Here is a 21,300-nt window from a genome sequence, read left to right as displayed (position 1 = left end):
CGAAGTGCATAGCTGAAGCAAAAAGAGCAAAATATTGATACATGTTGAAGCCGAGTGATGGGCAATCAGAAATTCAATATACCCTTTGTGTCTACTTTGAGACAAAATTGAACCTGATTAATATGTCCCTTATCGCTTCTATTTCATAACAACTCTTCCTCCTTTCTTCCTGATGCACCTTTATCCCCCTCCCCCTAGCAGCCCCCATGATACTCATATGGTAGAAACATCTCGTCATTTGTTCCATAGATTTTCCTACATTGTGAATTTGGCTGTTGCTTTCTCATGGTGACAGAAAGTGTTACCTTAGCGAAATCCATTAAATTTAATATTATCCCACAGGAGTGAGAAACACGGCGGGAATGCTTTAATGGAAACAAAAGTGAAGGGAGATGAGGCCATCTGACCCTAGGGAAGAAATCACAGTAAACAGGGCCAAGCCCACAGGAAAGGTAAGGGAGGGGAGCCAAAAAGAAATGCTCCAGATAAACTTCATTTACTCTTGATCTCTGTGTGCTCTTTGTCTTCTGGTCACTGACCTTTCTTACCTTGGCCCCTTAACCAGCAAGCAGAGTGGTGGGTGCAGGGACAGCAAGGGAGTAAGCTATCAGGCATTTTCCTCCTGGCTGCCCTGCTGAGCTAATTAAGAAGGGATTTAAAAAATTTCTCTTGAACCACATGCTTAAACAAAAGAACAAATACATTTAAAATCAAATCAGTCTTGAAGGGGCAGCATCTTTATCATGTACCCTTCCTGGGGATTCATTTCATATTCAAATAAATAGAAAACTACTTGCAAAAAGGCAAATTAGACCCAGATTTACCTGCAGGTGGCATTTTATGCCATAACTTAATGGCACTTCATCAGCATCGGCTTTTCTGGGCGGACTGATTAGTTCATGCTATGTGAAAAGTGCTTTGCCATGATTTTTCATTAGCTTCACAAGTTATGCCATTTGGAACCATGTAAGATGGCTAATGTTTTAGTGATTTTGAAAACCACTTTACAGTCAGGAATTCAAGTACCAAAGGCCAGTGACTCAGGGACCATTTAGGCATCTGAGACATACCCATGGTTAAAGACTAGTAACAGTCATTTGGATTTTGTAGCGTCTCTGAAGTGTAGGAGCACTCGTGCAGACATGACGGTGAGCTTCAGTCCTGTGCATTCCTGTGGCCCACTCTCGAGTCAGGCACACTCATTTGCAGTTTCACAAGAAAATGCCAGCCCTGCCCCTCAGCTCTCCTGTCTACTAAGGCACATGGTTGTGCTTTCCAGGCAGCACCCAGGATGCCCTTGCCAGACTCACCCGGAAGAACAATGTCAGATTCATCGCAGTCCAATCCTGGGAGATGCTTGACAACACAGAGGATTGGTCTTCTAGGAGAACTGCCCGGAGGGTTTCTCTAGGACCTGTCAGTGGGTTTTATCCAGTTTTTTAAAAATGAACTACAACAGAATGAAGTGGAATGGGAAACCATCAGAGCCTGTTATAAAGATAAGTACTATTTTGTGAAACTTTTGTTTCCATTATTTATGTGGCTATATGTGTGTATTGACACATAGTGTGAAATATATTTTTTTTTATTGTAAGTAATCTCTACACCCAACGTGGGGCTCGAACTCACGTCCCCAAGATCAGTAGTTGCATGCTTCACTGACTAAGGCAGCCAGGCACCCCATGAAATGTATTTTTTAGTGTGAATCAAGTCAAAAGGTTGAAGAATGCTGCTGTAAGAATTTATAATTTACCCCTGGAATAAGCCAGACTAGTAAGAAGCTGTTACTTGAACATTTCCGTAATAACAAGTTAAACACAGTACATACCTTCCCTCTCATTTCTTACCTGAGATATCTATGACCTTAACGAATTCCTCTGCTCAGGTAACAAGACTTACCATTATTCACTTATTCATTCAATCAACAAACGTTTATTGAGATTGTTCAAGCCACTGAGAATATAATGGTGGGAAAAAACTTGACAAGAATCCCTGTCTTAGTGGAAGTTATGTTCGAGAGTAGAGGGGGAAGTGCAGACAATAAACAAGCTATAAATAGAAAATGTTAAATAAGTGAAAGTGATAAGGCAAAAGAAGAAACAGAAAAGGGTAACAGAGAACGTTTGAGGATGTATTAGTTTTCTATTTTTCTGCATGATGAATTACTACAAACTTAGCAGGTTAAAACAACACGTACATTACTATGTCACAAGTTTCTGTGGGTCCGAGACTCTGGGCTTAACTGGGTCCTCTGCTCGTGTCTCACAAGGCTGCACTCAAGGTGCCAGCTGGGCTGAATGTGGAGAATTAACTGGAGAATAATCTTCTTCTAGGCTCACCCACGCTCTGGGCAGAATTTAGTTCCTTACGGCTGTATGACGAAGAGCTGCAGCTTTTTAATGGCTGTCCACTGGAAGCTGCCTTCGGATCCTCAGAGCCTCCCAGTTCCAGCGGGCCTCTCACAATATGGCAGCTTACTTCTTCAAGCCAGTAAGGAAAAGCTCATGTTCTACTCTGCTGAGATGGGGTCTACTATAATGTAATATATTTATGGGTGACAGTCCAACACTTGCCATATACTGTAACCTAATCGAGAAGTGACACCTTTGCTACATTTTATTTGTTAGAAGCAAGTAACAGGTTCTGCCCTCAGCCACCGGGAGTGGGATTCTACAAGGACGTGGCTCACTGAGAGTCACCCTAGGCCATGTGCACCACAAGGGCTTGCAGTTCTAGACAGGTGGGCTAGAGAAGGTATCCCTGAGAGGTGTCATTTGGGTAAGGATCTGGGAAGGAGAGGGAGAGAGTCATGCGGCTGTCTTGGGAACAGCATCTTCCCCAGAGGAAAAATCAAATGCAGAGCCCCAAGGAATAAAATACCTGTCATTTTTAAAGAAAAGCAGCTTATGTGCTGATGAGAAAGATCAAAGAGAGGGACAAATGGATGATGCAGGAGAAAGAAAGAATTGCTGGACTATTAAATAAGCAAGAAGAATGTAGTGCATATGTGAAGGAGATGGCATTTGCTATAGGCACGGACAAGCAATTCATGGTAAAAGGCCTGGAAGCAGAGTGTATGGGCACAAATACAAGTGTAGATATGATGATGGGGATTTCTACTTTCTCAGTGAACTAGGAAGCGAGGTCATCTGCAGAGAGTAAGGGTTAGGGAGGAGGTGTTAATGATTTGAAGAGAAATGGGAAGGTATAAAACAGCCATTCACAAAAGTGGGATGGGAATAGGTGGTCCTTGGGAATGGACCAGGGAATGTCAGTCTTTTGGCTCGGCAACATACTAGGCCCACCTGAGGTTAGAGGTCATGAATTTTGAGAGAGACCATTCAGCAATGGTGGGTGGTTTTCTCCAACCACAGCCAGCTTGTGTGCAGAGAAGGCAAGGCATATGCAGAGAGCTGGACTGAGTCACGGTTGTGCTTTGGGTAAGTGAATACACAGAAGCAGAGAAGGGCAAGGAGCAACGGAGGGAGTGTGGTCAATGGCCATGGAATTTAAGCTAGGTCAGATCCAGCAGGGAGAAAATCAGTAAGGACGTAGCTGAACCGAATAGTACCATCGGTCAACTGGATCTAGCTGACATGGAGAGAGTACCTCTTCTGGCCACAACAAAATACTCGTTCTTTGCACACTCACATGGAAGACTTAACCGAGATAGACCACAGTCTGGGCCATAAAACATACCTTGACAAATTCAGAAGAATAGAAGTCTTACAAAGCATATTTTCAGACCACATGGAATTAAGCTAGAAATCAGTAGCAGAAAGATACCTGAAAAATCTCAAAATAGCTGGAGGTTAAATAACACATGGGTCAAAGATGATGCCACAAGAGAAATTTTAAAAAAATATTTTGAAGCCCGTGAAAACTACTGTGGTACAGCAAAAGCAGTGCTGAGAGGGAGACTGATAGCAATGAATGCGTGTATCAGAAAAGGAGAGAGGATCCTTATGGTTGAGTCAGATGACAAGAGAGAGATTCAAGACAAGGCATTTTAGGGAGGAGGATGGAGAAGGGGCTGAGAGTGGTAATGAGATGCAAGAGATTCCCATGGAACAAGAGAAATGGTAGAAAAAACAGCTACGACTTGAGAGGCTCCAGGGGAAACAGTATCTACAGGGGAAGGCAGGTTCCAGTGATAGCACAAAGATTCAGGCAAGTTCAGGTTTGAAGGCTATTGCGATTTTGCTGGTGATTTTCAGAGGGTTCCGTGGAAGGGCTTCAGGGAAGGAGATCAGAAAAAAGAGGGTCAGAATGGAGTGGGGGTAAGAGTTGGGAGGATAGAGGATGCCCAACCAAAAGCAAGGTGCGAAGCATGATGAGACAAATTGTCCCATGTAGGGGCTGCTGTCGGGGTCTCCTCGGGGGCACAGAATTCTGTTGTCACACTGCTTTAAGGCTGGCAGGAGAGTGGCTTTCCTTTCTGGCTCCTGCCCTTGGAGACCTGCACGGGGTACTCTTTTATTAGCAGGGCAAACCGTGGACGCCTGAGTCCACCACAGAGAGTGTGGGATGAGTGCTGGGTGGTTAGGGTCTTTGAGTGAGTGACACATGCGGGGTGTCTTAGTCCGAGGGGGGTTTGTTGTAGGGACACTCAAGGATGTAGGGAAGACAGAGGAGAGGCGATTCGGGAGGAGGGGATGCGGTTTAGGAGACTGTGATATTTGTTCACCGTATGCATGCTCAACAGCCATTCTGGTGACGCAACCGTCCTTCAGAAAAGCAAGTAGCTGTGGCTCCTAATTTAGCATTTCATCTTTTTGCTAAATCGGTTTCTTTTGTGTCTGTTTCTATTGTTACAGTTGCTGCCTAGTCTCACTTCATGTTCTGTATTCAAATCCTCTAAAACAGAATATCCAGTCAACCCCAACACCCACTCCACCCATACCTTCCTCTCTCCCTTCCTTCCTCGCTCCCTTGCCCGGCTCTGTCCCTCTCTCCACCCCTGCACCCATTCATCCATTTATGCATTCATTCAACCAGTGTTTATGAAGCACCATGTTTCAGGAACTGTCTTAGGAGACTTTAAGGTGATAAAAGCAGATAAAGATAAGTAGTTTATAGTCTAGTACGTGCAAACAGAAAATAAAAAATAAATGCATGAGGGGTGCCTGGGGTGCCTCATTCAGTTAAGCATTGGACTCTTGACTTTGGCTCAGGTCATGATCTCAGGGTCATAAAATGGAGCCCCACATTGGGCTGGAGCTGGGCATGGAGGCTGCCTAAGATTCTCTCTCTCCCTATCCCTCTGCCCTTCCCTCCACACCTCTCTCTCCCTCTCTCCCTCTCTCTTAAAAAAATAAAAAATAAAAATAAATGCATGAGGAGTACTACGGAGAAAAATAAAGCAGAGTAAGGGGGAGAAGGAATATTGAGAGAGACAGAGACAGATCAGGAAAGATCTCTCTGATAAAGTGACATTTGCACAAAGGCCTTGAGGGAAGTGAGGGAGGAAGCCATGCAGATATCAAAAGGAAGAGCGTTCGAACAAAAGAGAAAGAGAATGTTTCAGGAAGAGCAAGGAAACCAGTGTAGCGGAGGAGAGTAGAAGGACAGGAAGTCAGGTGTGTGTGAAGGAGATGTTGGACGCTGAGCCTCAGCAGGGGAATGACAGGATCTGACTTGTGTTTTATTATAATCATAGCATTTTATTCAAGTTCTTACGTGATTAATTTTCTTTCTAAAACTCTAAATAGAAATCATATATATAATTGTTTCAGGTACAATTGACATCAGTGAAATTCACCCTTTGTAGTGTAGAGTTCTGTGAGTTTTGACAAATGCATGGAGTTGTGTAACTGTCATCACAGAAATTTCCCTCAGGCTTTGCCACCCAGAAAGTTCCCTTGGGGCTCCTTGTGGTCAACACCTCCCCCCCCCATTAGCCTGTGGCCACCACCGTCTTTTCTGGCCTCCGGAGTCATAGAGATGGAACCACACATTATGTAGCCCTCTGAGCCTGGGCTCGTCCACCCAGCCGCGTGCGTCAGACCTCAGTCGTGCTGCGGTGTGACAGCGGATTGGTCTGTTTATTGCTGAGTAGTATTCCAGTGCATGGGGTCACCAGTGTGTTCATCCGTTCACAAGCTGACGGGCATTGCATTGTTTCCAGCTTTGGTTTTCTTCGGCAGATGAGAATGAAGCCACTGTTAAAGTTCACAGACAGGTTTTTATGTGAACATGGGTTTTATTCGCTATTAGGTAGGTGCCTCAGAGTGGGCTTGCAGGGTCCATGGCAAATGTATTTTAACTGTATGATAAACTGCCAGCTGTTCTCCATTTTGCACTCTCACTATCCATGCATGTCGATTTTAAAATTTTAGTCACTTTAGTAGGTGTGTTGTGTTATCTCTTTGGGATTATAATATGCATTTCCCTAGTGACTAATAATACTGAGTATATCTCTTTTTTTTTAACGTTTCTTTTTTTCTCTTTTTCAAGTTTTTATTTAAATTCTAGTCAGGTAACATTCAGTGTGATATTAGTTTCAGGTGTAGAATTGAGTGGTTCATACAACACCCAGTGCTCATCTCCACAAGTGCCCTCCTTAATACCCGTCACCCGTTTAGCCTGTCCCCCCACCCACTACCCCTCCAGCAGCCCTCAGTTGTTCTCTATAGCTGAGAGTCTGTTTTCTGGTCTGCCTCTCTCTTTATCCCCCCATGTTCATCTGTTTTGTTGCTTTAATTGCACATATGAGTGAAATCATATGGCATTTGTCTTTCTCTGACATATTTTGCTTATAATGTTGAGCATGTTTTTATGCAATTATTTGCCTTCTGTATATCTTCTTTGGTGAAGTATCTACAAATATTTCATGCCTTTTATAAATTGAGTTGTTTATTTTTTATTTTTCAATTTTCAGACTTTTATATATTCAGTGTACCACTCCTTTATGAAATTTTTGTTTTGCAAATATTTTCTATCAGTCTGTGACTTTTTTTTCTAATTTTAAAAGTGTCTTTTAAACTTTGGGATTTTACAGTTAGGTCTATGATCCATTTTGCGTTAAATTCTGTATACAGTGTGAGGTATGCTTCAAGGTACATTATTTTTTTGCAAGTGACTAGGTATTGAAAAGACTATTCTGCCTCCTTTAAATTGCCATTGAGCCTTGTTGAAAATTAATCGTATAAATATGAATGTGTTTTTGGGCTCTCTATTCTGTTCCATTGATCTGTGTGTCTGTCATTTGCCAATACTGTACTGTTTTGATTGTTGTAGCTCAGTGGTTCTCAGCTGGGGACAGTTTTGCCCCCTTCCCACCCTGCCACATCCCAGGGAATTTGACAAGTCTGGAGACAATTTTGGTTGTCATAATTGTGGGTGGAGGTCAGAGATGTTACTAAACACTCTACAATGCATAAGAGAACCTCCCACTGTAAAGAATTATGCAGCCCGAAATATTAATTGTGCCAACATTGAGATGTACTGCGTAGCTTTACAGGAAGTCCTGGGATGAGACAGTGTGGACTTAACAAAAGCAGTTTTGGAGGAATGGGGAGAATATCGTGAACATATGTTGCTTTCTGGATAAAACTGAACAGCATATGTAAAAGTGCTGGGCACATAGCTCATGCTGACTAAATGCTAATTTCCTCATTGTTTGTTACTGCTCCTGACCTTGACCAAGTTTTCTCCTCTTTGCAGTCCCTTCGCTGTGACTTCTGCACTTGTGAGGGCCTGAGTATTCAATTCTGAAACTCTCACCATGATGCGTTCTCTGTTAATAGAGCCCTACTTGTTTCTCCTCCGCGTATACATGTGGTGCCTGGCCTGGTGTAGGGGCTGGTATTTGCTGTCAAAGTAGTGTTTCGCCTCTGGTCACCTGCTCATCGAGGAAGTGTGAGCATCAGAGATGTCTGTCCACCAACATCTATCCTCCCAACTCCATAATATGGAGTGGTAACTGTCAGACAGCTGCCCAGTCAGGAACCACATTTCCCAGAGTGCTTGTGTCCGGTTGTGGCCATGTGACTTGTTCTCACCAATGGAGTGGGATTGGGAGTGACCTGTCATTTGAGACTTCAATGAAGCAAAGAAGGGGCTGTCCTCACTCCATGCCCTTTTTTCCCTTTCTGCAGGCCAGTGCAGGGGGCTCTGAGGTTCTAGGGGAGGCTTCTCAAACTTCCATGTGTATGAGTAACCCACACCTGGGGATCTTCTTAAATGCGGTGCCTGTATAGTGGGTCTAAGGCAGGGCCTAAGATCTTGTATTTCTGACAAGCTCCCAGGGATGGCAGTGCTGCCCATGCTCAGACCACTTTTCAGAAGCCAGGCTTTAGGGAATGGAGGAGTCATAGAGTAACAGGAACATGAGCCTCTGAATCACTAAATACAAAAAAATCTACTTCTTCAATCAGCAGCTCCTGACCTGTTATCTGAGTTAGCAATACACCTTTTTGGATAGCAGCTAGTTTTCTGGAAATGACTGACACAATTCACTGCTTCTTTCTGAAAACATCTTGGCTGAGAATTCAGGACAAAATCATGCCTGGCTGTCCCCAACCCCCTCAGTGTGGATGTGTGTTCCCGAAAACTTCTTCATGTTTTAAGAAATCCATACCTCACCTGACTTTAAAACTCATGCCATTAGCTCCTTGATAATGGCAGTGGTTAAGAAAAAAAAATCTTGGTTTTGTATTTGTTGGCTCAGATTAAAAACAGAGAGTGAAATATACTTTGAGTTGGGCTGTGAATGATCTGTCTTATCTGGTTGGAAGGTTAGTGGAGAGCAGATCATGAGGGTCTTTGATCCTGGGAGGTCAGTACAGGGAGCTCAGGTGGAGTCTCTTAATCAAGAGGCCAGTGGGTGAGTATCGGGGCCCCGGTACAGGTGCAGGGCTGAGGTTGGCTGGACCGGCACAGCCGAAAGTGCGGTCACTCAAAGGTTGCTTGATATGAGTGACAGCAGCCTGGACAGGAGTCAGATGGGATCTGTGGTGTGTGTTTGTGTGTGTGTCACTGTGAAGAGCTGCAGTTGGAGCAGAGAGGCAGAGGGGTCTGGACCTGTACGAGGCCAAAATCCCCCGGGGCCTTTTGCATGCTTCCAGCAAACATTTACGGTGGGGAGGCCAAGTTCATCTAAGGAATGCTGACCAGCTGGACATAGTGTGCTAGGATTTAGCCAGGATATTAGTGGAAAACCTCTCCCTGGGTTTTGAGCAAGGACGGCTGGAACAAGAAGGCCTACCCTATCATCGACGCTCTGGCGTGACCTTACCTTCCTGAAATAAGAGCCGGAGTCAGGTCCTGCTCAAGCCCTGCTGGCTTTGGGATGAGGCTGGGCCTGAGCAGGAGCAGGAGAGAGTCACAGGGAAATAGTTACATGGGCTTATTTTGAATAAAGCACTTGCGTGCCTGCAGAAACTAGTCTTCATCCCAAGCAGTTCTCAAATGACAACATCAAGCCACTCTGTCAGTATTTTGTAGAAATAGCAGCAGAAAATTTGAGAAAAATTGCAAACTGTCCACTCTGACTAGTTAGGGCCACTTACCGTGTTGAGAACCGTTCTTATTCAAGGGAAACTGTATCGGATTTAGAGATGAGGCCAGTTTTTAAAAAAATACCCAGTTTTCAGCAAGTGTTCATTGAGTGCCTATTATATGCTAGGCATCATGAGGGTTGATTGTAGTCTTCAATCTACACCTTGATGATGAAGGAAAGAGTGGAGAAGCTATAAAATAAGAGTTGCGAGTGTGTGTACTGATCAGACAGGAAAGTTCTTTGCCGAGTTGCCAATGCACCAGCGAGGGCTCCTGAGTCCTCTGGGAAAGACGGGCATCATCTGCCTGAGACAGACGTTCCAGGAGGCTGAGCTCAGCGTCAGCAGCCTGGGAGGGCTGGAACCTCCCTCGGAGGATGGAGAGGAAGGGACAGAGGACTAAAGGTCGAGGGAGAGAGGCAGGGAGAAGGGAGCAAGCACACGGCCGTCTCCTCTCCAGGCCAGAGTGTTACGTACAGGAGCAGGTTGTTCTGCCCAATGAAAACCCAAAGGAGCCTCCTGCTGCCTTTTAATTGGGGGCTCAAATCTTGGCTCAGGCCCGTTAGGCCCTGTGAGTTCCAGACCCCATGGCCCTCCAGCCTCCTGCTGGCCAGTTCTCATCCTCCTCTGCACCTCAGGGGACTGGCTCCTGTGGGACCCTCAGATCTGCCGATCCTGGCCCCGCGCCCTTCCATCCGGGTTTGCTGGGGATGGACGGGTTTGCTGGGACACTGACTCACAGTTTGAAAACAAGGACAGTCCTGGCACACTGGGGCACGTTGGTCACCTCGCTCGCTGAGGCTCGGTGCAGCCCCTGCCACCACTGTTCTCATCTGACACTTGCGCGCATTCAGTCCCTTACCTCATCCGCCATTTTCCAGGCCACCCCTCCCACCCCGTCAGCCAGCGCCCCCCCCCCCCACTGGACCCGCCTCTGGTTCCTTCACTTCTCCTTTTTGGCTCTAATTCCGTGAAGCTAGCCTTCATCTCAAATGCATCAAGCCAGTCTAATGGAGCATCTCCATCTTTAGTCTATGTTTATTGGCTGGGTGAGTATTTCCTCCAGGGGTAACCCGAGAGCCCCTCACACTTTGCATGTGAACCATTTACCTGCTGGTGGTTCAAACACTGTAAGCTCTCTGCGGGGTGGGCAGTGCCTGCCTAGTTCATGGTTATGGTCTGCACTGTGCCTGGCACATGGCTAACACCCTATAAATATTGAGAATCTCAGCATCACTGAAAATGTTTACATATCCCTCAATTGATAATAACAACAATAAAACATGTATATAATAGCAAATATTTACTCTGCGCCAGGCTCAGGTCAGGGGTCCCTGACTCTTTCTCAGCCTAGACGATGATTACACATGTGCCTGCTTTAAAACTGGAGAAGTTATCCATAGGTTTTTATGTACTTTGGGTGTATAAGTTATCTTGTCACAATAAGACTATTGAAATTTGAGCCGCTGGGTATATGTCTGTGTTCATGTGAGTGTGTGTGTGTGTGTGTGTGTGTATCTACATATGTATATCTACACACACACACATTACATACACATATCACTATATATATTTTTTTCTTGGTTTTTATCCTGTAGCTGCTCATTTGCCCACACGAGTTTGCTTTGAGGCACAACTACGGGCATCTCCGAGTTGGCAATCTAGACCAAGAAGCAAGAATCCAGGGGTTCCTATTAATAAGCGATAACACAGAAGTAATTGGAAGGTATGCCACTGAGTCTTGCAACCCCTGCTAATCTTTAACGTGTGAAAAGTGTGCAGACAGGACTATCGGTTTTGAAGTCTTCCTTCTATGAATTTCTCCATGTTCTTTGCAGTTGAACCACTTGCAGCTCACTTTCATTCTCTTCCTAAGGACGGGGATCATAAATTGGCTCACATCTTTCCTGGTGGCTCCTGGACTTTAAAATAGAAGGCAAATCTTTCCAGAACCCTTGCTTTCTGTAACAAAGCACTCTGCATGCTGATACTTACGTGGATATATTATAAGGTGTAGGACGTTTCCCCTCCCAAATGGTCCCCTCTTCGTCAATTACATCAGAATGCCTGGGAGTGAGTCCCAGCAAGGCTGTAGGGAGTTGGTCCCCAAATCTTATCTTAGGCTCAGTCTCTTATCTGAACTTCATTCTCTTTGGAACCTGTCCATCTTTTTAGTGTACAATTATTGGCTGGATGAGTATTTCCATCTGGGTGATCTGAGAACCCCTCACGCTTTATATAACAAAAAATGTAGTAATATCCCTTCTAGATCTGGTACTCCTCCCATTGTCTTTTTCACACAGGCTTGAAGCCTGGATTGTCCCTGACTTTGCACCCAGTAAGTCTGAGGCCTGCTGTTTCTCCCTTCTCCAGAGCCCTCCTATCTCCTGCTCAGGTCTCCTCTTCCTTACCTGAGGTTAGCACCTGTCAGTGTCTCCCACCTCCACTTCACCCTGGACAGGCCTGCCAGGACTTCCTTCCACAGCCAAGTGCTGATTTTATCTTTTCTCTGCTCAGAAACCTTTAATAATTCCCAACTGTTCCTAATGGCAGTTGTTATCTGCTTAAAACTCTCTCTGTTTAATCTAATTCCTCCCTTCCTCTCTCTGTCTCTGTCTCACACACACACACACACACACACACACACACGCACGAGTCTTGGTCAAAATAAACAATTCATGGTTTCTCTAACATATCTCTAAGTTTCTAACTCTGACATTGCTCATGCTGGTCTCCCCCTTAAACCTCTTCTGTCTCTTGAAATCCCGCCCACCGTTCAAACCCAACTGAAATGCCACATATCCAGGATGACCTCTAACTGCCTCCACCTATCCCCGCATCCAAGGAATCCCACATTCCCGTGTCTCACACATTCTGTCTTGTGTTCGTTGTCTTGGTTCCCAACTGGGTGGTAGGCAGCCTGAGACTGCAGGCTGAGTTCTGTTCACCGGTCATGTTTTAGAGATGGCAGACACACCACACTTTTTGTAAATGTTTAGGAAACTGAATTAAGTCGGTTTGTCTTAGGGAGTGACCCTGTTAGCACATGTAGCCCCTGAAATGTTTTATAAAGTTCTAGATCCCATTTCAAGTTAACACCTACATTTTTCCCCCACAAGTTTCTTGCAAAGGACGTATCTTCTCTTGTATGCATGCTTTAAATATGTTAATCTAAACCTTGCATTTGCAGATTGAACTCATTAATCTATGGAAAACACCTGCCACATAACCCTTTGGGCAAAGCCAGTTGTTGTGGCCAAGCCAGACAGATAGCCATCACACATTCGATCAGAAAAGTGTGACTTTATTTTCAAATTCGAATAAAGGTGGGTGCTAAGTTTTAGATGGGAGCCCTCCCAGGTCTTCCGGAGGAAGGAAGGCATTGCCCACTTGAATGTTTCTTACTGAGATGCTCTCTACTTTGCTCTCTTTATTCTCTTGCAGGAGGGCTGCATTCTCCAATTGCCTCTTTGTTTTTACACCCCGAGGTAATGTACCTGAGTGAAATGCAGGATTGATCATAAGCTCATCTTGCTTCTCGAATGTAAAGGCTCCTTGCATTGGGCAGGTGGCGATAGGGAACTGGTGGTCCACAGGTTTGAAATGCATAAAAAATAGAAGTTGAATTTCTGAAAATGAATTTCACTGACGCTCCCCCTGCCTGTGTACCCCCTAAAAAGTCTCTGTCCCCCAGGAATGTTTGCTTCTCAGTGTGAAGGCAGTTGACCTGGGATGAAATCACAGAGGAGCTTTAATTTCCTTTCACACAGATACACCTTATTAGGGCTTTAGAAAATTGACCTTCCACTGAGGAAGGAAAGTCAAAGGTCATTTTGTTGCTTCACGAGATTCCCAGGTTCTTCCAGGTGAAATTGCTCTCTGAGAGGCAGTTTCATCAAGGAAACAGATGCCGTCAAACTGTGGGAACCCTTAAAACACAGCCGATTCTCTCACGTGTGGTTGCCAGGTAGTGGTAGGATGCGCTGAAGTTTTTATGGGGTCCCTGATCCCCGAGCTGTCTGGGTGATACACCACCCAGTGCCCAGCAAGGGGTCGGTTTAATTCTGGGATGTTGCTGTCTTGGTTCTACCCAAATGCCTCCCACCACAGCATTTCCACCGATAATCATAACCACACCCTTTACACATGTAACTGGTGCCCTAAATAAACCAGACACAACGCAGAACTCATCATGAGACTCAGTTGCCTTCACTATTACTAGCCTTTACAGGCATCCCGTCTCGCACTATACTTCTCTGAAAAAGAATCTTTGTTAAGTCCAAATTCTTCGGCAATTAGGTCATTTGATTTTGCCGTGAGTTTGGCCTGAGAAAGAGTACTATGAATAGGGCAGGGCAGACTCACCTTTGGAGAACCCTAAGCTTACACAGTTTGAGGCAAACTCATCAAGAACGAATAATAAAATTTTCAATGGTGTCAGTTTGTTCGGCTTCACCGCAAGCCACCTCTGGTGAGAGAACGGGATCAGGTTTCTGGCGGAGGGCCTCGCGCTTAGTACACATTTGAAGTTATTCCAGGCACGTATGGGCTTAAGAGCCACATGCTTTTCCATCTCTGGGGTCTGTACGATCCACTGCTTGGAAGGTGAATCAGACCCTGATAGAAGCAAGCGAGGGGTTCTCTGCTGAAGGTCTGCCTGTTGTTCCAAGACAGAGGCTGCAAGTTGGTGGGCTGCGGGCCAGACCTGGTCTGCAGATGGTTGTGGTGGTAGTGTTTTGTCTTGTTCAGTGTTTCTTAAAAATGTGAATTAATCTTGTTAAACTATAAAAACCACAAAATTTCAAATAAAAAGCTGATTTTTTTTTCTTCTCTTGAGAAACTGAAAGGCTATTCCACAGTGGACTTGGACCTGAAAAAATGACAGCTTTAGAGGAGGGACATGCTTGTCCGTTGGCCCAGTCCCCACCTGGCTCTCTTCATTTTTCCATATTTCCTGCCTGACCTTGGAGCCATTTGATTCACGGTAAGGCCCTTGTCCAGGCCAGGTGCCTCACTGGCCTCAACATACCTGCTCTGTCCCTGTCCTAATCCCTTTGGTCTTTGATTTCCAATCTTTTTGATGTCCTAATGACTTTTTTTCTTTTAAAATGGTAATTAGCTATGTGTCATTAATATTTACACCCCATTTTGTTAACCACATTGTTTTGTAAGTCTTTTGCTTTTTCAGCTCACACTGGGCCTTCTTAGATTAGTTCATAAAGAATGACATGTATTTATTACAAATACCTTAAGTTTTGTGCTTGATTTCACACTTCATGTCAGCTTCTTCCCTTTCCTAAAAGTGACCCATACTTAATTTTTAAAAAAATTAATAGTGGAGTAGAAATGGTCAGTTTGGGAATTTTAGGCCCTCTACTGACATCATTGGGAGGTCCCAACAGGATTAGGATTGAAAACTGTTTCTTTGGATTGTGATCTCTGTGATGGCGGGGTTGCCATCCTCCTGGTACTCCCCAGACCTCTCACCCAGTGTACGTACTGTCATACACTGCAGAGCGCAATTCAGCCGTGCATTTTGGACGCTACGCTACTGTTCACCAAACGTTGGCTTCTGCGTAAACTCCTTGGGATTTTACATGAAAAAAATTTCAGAATTAAAAAGGAAAAAAATGTGATGGTATTTCTGTTGATTGATACCCGAAATCCTCTTTGAAAAAAGGGCACAGTATCAATCAGGGTAGCAAGCAACAGAAACATACTGCCAGTTCATAAATGATGTAGTTAGCTGACAGCCAAGTACCAACTAGAGTCTTTGAGAAAACTCTCCACTTACTTGGGGGAAAAAAAAAAAAAAGTTGTTTTGTTTTGTTTTTTCCCCCTGTATAATTCCACTGCATTTAGATTCAAGTTTGAAAAAAAAAGTCCTCTTTGGGGGCATTAAATTTCCACTCTAAAAAAAAAACTATGAAAACCACAGTTAAAAAAAATTAACTCCTAGTAATTACTTCAAATTCACACACAGCCTATATAGTTGGAAAAAGAAAAGATTTTTGGATATATATTTTATTTGACAGTGTTTTAGAATATCATACAGTAAACAAGATTTCTGTAAAAGTTAATTTATCCATAGTGGTGCGTTTCATAAAAATAGTTGCTCACTTACAGTCTTTCTGTGACTATTAATACATGGAATTATATTTATAGAGATACAGCTGTACAGGGTAAATTCACAGCTAACACTACACAGAAATATTATTTGGAATGGGATTTAGATGATGTGCTGTCTTCACAGGTTATGGATTACAGCCGCATAAAGCAATTACTGCACAAGTAGTAGCTGTGAACTGTGCAAATTAGAGTTTATGCAAGCGTAATCTCAACTTTTTTATCCTTTTGTAACACATGGAAAATAAAGGTCAGAGGATACAGTACCGGGACGTGCAGCTACACTACAGAAGCATTGTCCAAAACCAGATTCAATAAATTAATGGCAAACTATACTGGATTTCTAGTCCAGGGGAGAAAGACTAATTGAGATTAAACCAAAAGTATTGTAAACCGCTACATGTATTTGTGCTTTAGTTTATGATGAATGGATTCCATTTTTGGAAATTGCTTTTACAGGCTGCAAGATTCTTCACTTGAGGCTCTCGACCATATTCTCCTCTTGTCAAACAACAAAACTACTCCTATGCCTGATGGAAATTAAATGGCTAGTGCTCAAGTTACTGCAATTTACAGAGAGGGAAAGAATCAACGGAGGGAGGCTATTATGTGTGAACTTGGGTGACGGACCTGATCTCCTGTTTTACTGATTTGACTATGAGTTCAGGTAGGTGAGGCTTATTTGCATTTGAACTCCTGTAAGGGCCAGAATCTGGGAAGGATGAAGCCTCATTCATTCAGGACAGAGGAACTGCCCTCAGAAACAGTTTGCCTTTTAATATGTGTAGCTACAAATAAGTGCCAATGGATAATTAACTGAAGGTAACATTTTACAAAGGAATATTAAAAGGGCAGGGAAGAAAGGCAAGCCTTAGAATTTTACTAGGGGATCAACCATAGATCAATGAAGATAAACAGAAACATCTCGAGGTTGCTGAAGAAATTAAAAAATGGCAAAGAATACAAAGATGAAAAAGCAAACCAAATGAAAAGGAGAAAGAATAAGGAAAGATAAAGCAGAAAAGAATGCTAAAAGGTTCACATTCTTTTATGAAAAAAAATTGGTCATAATATGATTTTTTAATATTAGGGATTATCATCTGAGAAATATAGGAGAAACACTTTGCCTCTGCTCTATCCAAGTGAAAATGAAGTAATGGAAAGAGGATTTTAAGACAATAAGGTAAGTGAAATAGAACACTGCTGTCAAAGAAGCTACCATCCTTGCTAGCCTGAGACAGTAGGAAAGCCTTTTCATAAAGGAACTGCAGCGTTGCCAATCTTGATTAAACAAATTATGGTCCTTCAATTACAAAATGCATATTTTAGATGAAAACCAATTAAGATCTATGAGCTAAACTGCAAAATTCTGACTTATGGCAATCTGTTCCCTAAGATACAAGTTTTTTAAACTTTTTTCTACCACTGAAAATGTACAGAAATATGATTTGATCACAGAAATGGCAGTAAAAATGGCATCACACCAATGAATTCACTAGATTTCTAACTCGTCCTGCAAGAGGCAGGGGACGTTGCTGCTAATATACCGGTGATGGATGCCACGGGTGAGCCATGGAAACACGTCATGGGCGAACAGTTCCGAATGTTTCAAAGAAACCTTTTAACCCCTGTCTAGATATGTCGAGAACAATTTATTTACAGCTCTTTAGATCAATTAAAAGATATAATCTTGTCTCAGTTTCAGCTTGCTCCGTGCAGTTTGATTTTTAAGGCGATATTCCAGTTTGTGATTGCTCTTAACTTGTCCAGTTTCTTGGTATTAGAGTTTGGATGGCATCCAAATCCTTCATGCAGTGGGGGAATTTTTTTTTTTTTTTTTTAAACTAAAGCTACACTGCACTGTCTCTCTGTGATGTTCTTCACGTTATTTTGGTTCTTCCATAGCTGCCAAAGCCCCCACAATGGAACCGGGGGCTTCAGGATCAGTTACGTCTGCGCGTGGACGCTGTACCGCCCATGCTCGTTGGACACGTGGGACTTCACGTCGGTGCTCCCAGGCCTTGGTGCCTCGTGGATCTATGCGTGTGACAGTGAAAATAAATTAAAACGCCGTGAGACGGAACCTAAGAAGAACGGCCTGCAGGCGTCGAGGCGGGGCGGCGGGCTGCTGCCGCGCGGCTCATCTGCCCGCAGCCGAGGCTCCGGGCTTGAGGACGCCCGGCAGCTTGTCGGAGCCGGGCACTTTCCACGGCCCGGGCGCCACGGCGGCCTTGCGCGTGGGGGCGCCCCCCGGGGGCCGCGCGCCCTGCCGGAGCCCCGCTCGCGCGCCCGCCCTGCCCTCGGCCTCCCGCGCGCCCGGCCGCTCGGCGCCGGCGCCACCGCCACGGCCCGGGCCCGCGAACGCAGGCGCAGCCCCGGGGCCTTCGCGCCGGCCGAGCTCGGGGCCCGCCGCGGCGCGGGGCCCCTCCTTGCCGCCGGCCCGCACCGCGTCCGCCGCGTCCGCCGCCGCGGGCCCGGGCGCCCTGGCCTCCGAGGAGGACCTGCCGGCCTCGGGCCGCCCCTGGCCGCCGGGTGCCTCCTCGAGCCTCGGCCGAGCGGCCCTCTGCGGGCTCGCCGAGCGCTCCCTCTGCTCCCCGAGGCGCTGCTTCTTCTGGCCGCCGGCTGAAAGCTCCTTTGGTTTCCTAACGTCGTGTTCCCTTTTGATATCCCAAGTTGGGTCTGGGCCTATCTGGTGGGAAGGGTCGGAGGGTGGGGCTGGATGTGATGGAGAGAATGGAGAGAGGACGTCCTCGAGGGAGACGCCTACTTCCGGCAGACCTGGGGAGGCGGCAGCGGGAGAACTCCAGGAGTTGGGTTCGTCTGTGGGACAGGAAGCACAGGCGTTAGCAGCCGCGCCGCGCAGCCCTTCCACGCTCCCGCGACCTCTCGCTACGTTAGGGACGAGAGCAGGCGGCCAGGGGCGACTGCTTTCAAGGTCCCAAGCCAATGCCGCTCCCACCCTCACTGCCAACAGGGCAGCCGGCCGCACCCCCCGGGGGGGGGGTTCTGTGTCCCTCCCCCACCCGCCAACTTATTTACCCCCACCTCCTTCCCTCACTGATGAATCAGGGTGGGCACTGCTAAGGCCGGACCTAATCCATCCCTTCACCTTGGCCCCTTCTAACTCCCTGGGGTGTCTTCAGGTCTGACAGTCCCGTGTGGAAACCTGGCTTCGCAGCACTCGAGTCAGTGCTTCTCAAACTCGACTACACATGTGAATCACCTGGGGTATAGTGGGGAAACATACAGATTCCCCGGTGGCCAGTTCCAGAGATTTCACTAGCCTGGGGCCCAGGGGTTCCCCTGCATTTTTAACAGGCGTCCCGGTGATTCTGAAGATGGTCCAAGAACCAAGTTTTGAGAAACACTGGTCTGAGTCCTCCGGAAGAAGTTGGGACAGTGACTTTCAACCATTAGGTGTCACCCAAAGCATAATTAGCTACCACCAGATACTCTCAGAATTTGGATAAAGTCATCAAAAAACATTTACTATTGTCTTTTAGAAAGCATTGTCCTTCTTTTTAGTAGTTCTGACATTATAGCAGGGCCAGACTAAGAAATGATTCTGTCTAGGAAGCCCAGTTTCAACATTTATTTGGGGTTTCAAATCTCCCTACTTTGAGAAAGGATTTGACACAATTTACAAAACACAAAAGAATAAAAATGAGAAATGATTAAAAAAAAAAAAACTGGTCAGAAGCCAAGTAGGAGGACCGATGTGTTAGGAACCTGAGATGAGTTAGTTACTACTATGAGCAGTAACATGACCCTTGAGTTTCTAGCTACTAAATCAAAATTAAAGCAGGAAAATCCAATACAGTCATCCCTTGGTATTTGTAAGAAATATTTCCCAAGACCTCTGGGAATCCTCAAATTTTGGAATATCTTTCTGGAGTGTACGTTCTCTTCACAGAATTGGCATACGGTCATGAGTGGGAACAAAGAAACTACATGGTTATCTGAGTGCTGGGTGGCCGGAGAGGCTCCTCGCTAGCTAAGAGACTCAGTCTCACGCACCAGCCTCATTTCCTGCCACTGTAACATTATATGTCACAGACAATTAGAGGCCCTTTTTCAGACTCAGTCCATGAATGTTTAAAATTTGAGGATTCTTTCTTACTTTTGATGCTGATTTATAAAGAGATAAGGAAGGGAAGAAGGCAGTGGGGTTGATAGTTCCAATAATTCTGGGCCACCTGTACAATGTCAAATCAGTTATAAAAAGTTTCTCCTTTGACGTGAAATAGGAATGGAGTATTTAGAGCGCAATGTTCTTCTTTTCATTGATGTATCTATTATCACGTTCACATAGTGAGTAAAAAGTCCTGGAAAAGCATCAGAAGACCTGGAATCTAATCCTGCCTCTGGCATTTACCAAGATGTGATTCTGGATCAACTGCTTGATCTCTCAGCCTCATTTCCTCCTCTTAGAAGGTGCGGATGAAATGTACCTCATAGAGATGAGATGTGCACTTTCAAAGGGAAAAAAGCACTTTGCAATGGGAGGACTATAATGACTTTTTACACATAGTTGAGTCAGATTTCTCTTCCGTGACCCAGTAGCTGCCTACTTACGAACCGGGCCACACTGACCAGCACACTCGTGGGTGAGGTTTTGAGTTAAGTGCAGTAAATCAGCCATTCCCATCTGCTGTGATTCCCAGGTGTGGTTTTGCTCTACCCCATGTAACTGTGGCTACTTTAAGGAATATTCAAAAACCCTCAAATGCAAATGTTTTCTTTGAAAATTGGAGGATGTTCTGCTTCTGGCTGGCCTAGAATTTGAAAATCAAACTGTTAAGCAAATGATAGACCATGGCAACTCCATCATACAGGAAGATATTGCCTGAAAGAGTTAACAGTGGTCTTCAAGAGGCCTCACTAGAGGGTAGTTGTGCGATGGTAATCTCGAACTTGGACCAGGGCAATGCTATTTCACATTTTAATATCTCTTCCCAACACCACCCCCCTCCCCACCTCTGCCAGTTCCATCACGTATGGCTGAGTCAATTAGCTGGCCTTGAATTACTGTGAGATACAGGGAGGTTGATATTATTCACACCATTTCCTGACGGAGGAACTGAAGCAGAGAGAGGTTAAGTAATTTGACCAAGATTACAAAATGGGTCAGCCAAGAGTAAAACATTGGGTTACTTTCCTCTCTTTTACTTACTGAGAAAATTTTCCTAACATGTTGCCTTGCAAATAGGATCAAAGCGTGTGAAATGGACATGCTCAGTGGGCCCTGCGGTCCAACAAGAACTAGACCCCATCATCACTGAACAGAATGGTTAGCATCTATTTCTGAACATCTTACTCTTGACAGTAAACTAGGAGGTGAAATCATTCAAAATACAAAGATACAAAAGAATTGCTCTTATCGTAAAAAGATTTCTCAAGTATTTGTTTATAGATCATTATATACTTAGTGGGAGCAGCTGAAAGCTGAAATGTCCCAAGCCGCTCCTGACTGAGAGTATCAGAAGTTAAAAAGAACTGGATCTTAAAGGATGGGCGTTTATATAAGTGTTTGAATAGTTTTCATTTTTCTGCACTCTTTCCTTGTTTCCCCATCTAGGTGAGTGGCACAACCGTCACTTGGAGTCATTCTTGATTCCCGTCTCTCCCTCACGTCACAGACACAATCCACCTGCAAGTCTTATTGGTCTTATCT

At 44.9% G+C, this 21,300-nt stretch overlaps 2 protein-coding genes across 11 annotated transcripts in view; one reads left to right on the top strand and one right to left on the bottom strand.

Annotated features, from left to right (window-relative positions):
* LOC123789357 (uncharacterized) overlaps positions 1-16,224 on the top strand; it is a 61,144-nt gene extending 44,920 nt beyond the window's left edge. For all 3 annotated transcript variants that reach the window (XM_087861147.1, XM_087861149.1, XM_087861148.1), the window contains 6 exons: positions 343-452; positions 1,280-2,490; positions 11,099-11,226; positions 12,945-12,988; positions 14,338-14,484; positions 16,086-16,224. In XM_087861147.1, coding sequence (XP_087717273.1) covers positions 2,467-2,490; positions 11,099-11,226; positions 12,945-12,988; positions 14,338-14,462 — 321 coding nt within the window. In that variant the 5' untranslated portion in view covers positions 343-452; positions 1,280-2,466 and the 3' untranslated portion in view covers positions 14,463-14,484; positions 16,086-16,224. The remainder of the gene's footprint in view (positions 1-342; positions 453-1,279; positions 2,491-11,098; positions 11,227-12,944; positions 12,989-14,337; positions 14,485-16,085) is intronic.
* MAGI2 (membrane associated guanylate kinase, WW and PDZ domain containing 2) overlaps positions 15,490-21,300 on the bottom strand; it is a 1,265,804-nt gene continuing 1,259,993 nt past the window's right edge. For all 8 annotated transcript variants that reach the window (XM_087861146.1, XM_087861140.1, XM_087861142.1 and 5 more), the window contains one exon: positions 15,490-18,446. In XM_087861146.1, the coding sequence (XP_087717272.1) occupies positions 17,767-18,446 (680 nt within the window). In that variant the 3' untranslated portion in view covers positions 15,490-17,766. The remainder of the gene's footprint in view (positions 18,447-21,300) is intronic.

This window comes from Ursus americanus, chromosome 3 (genome assembly GCF_024610735.1).
Source record: "Ursus americanus isolate L20-20 chromosome 3, mUrsAme1.1.p, whole genome shotgun sequence".
Classification (NCBI taxonomy): Eukaryota; Metazoa; Chordata; class Mammalia; order Carnivora; family Ursidae; genus Ursus; species Ursus americanus.
The sequence above is the reverse complement of the archived record's forward strand: the minus strand, read 5'-3'. Positions and strand labels throughout refer to the sequence as shown.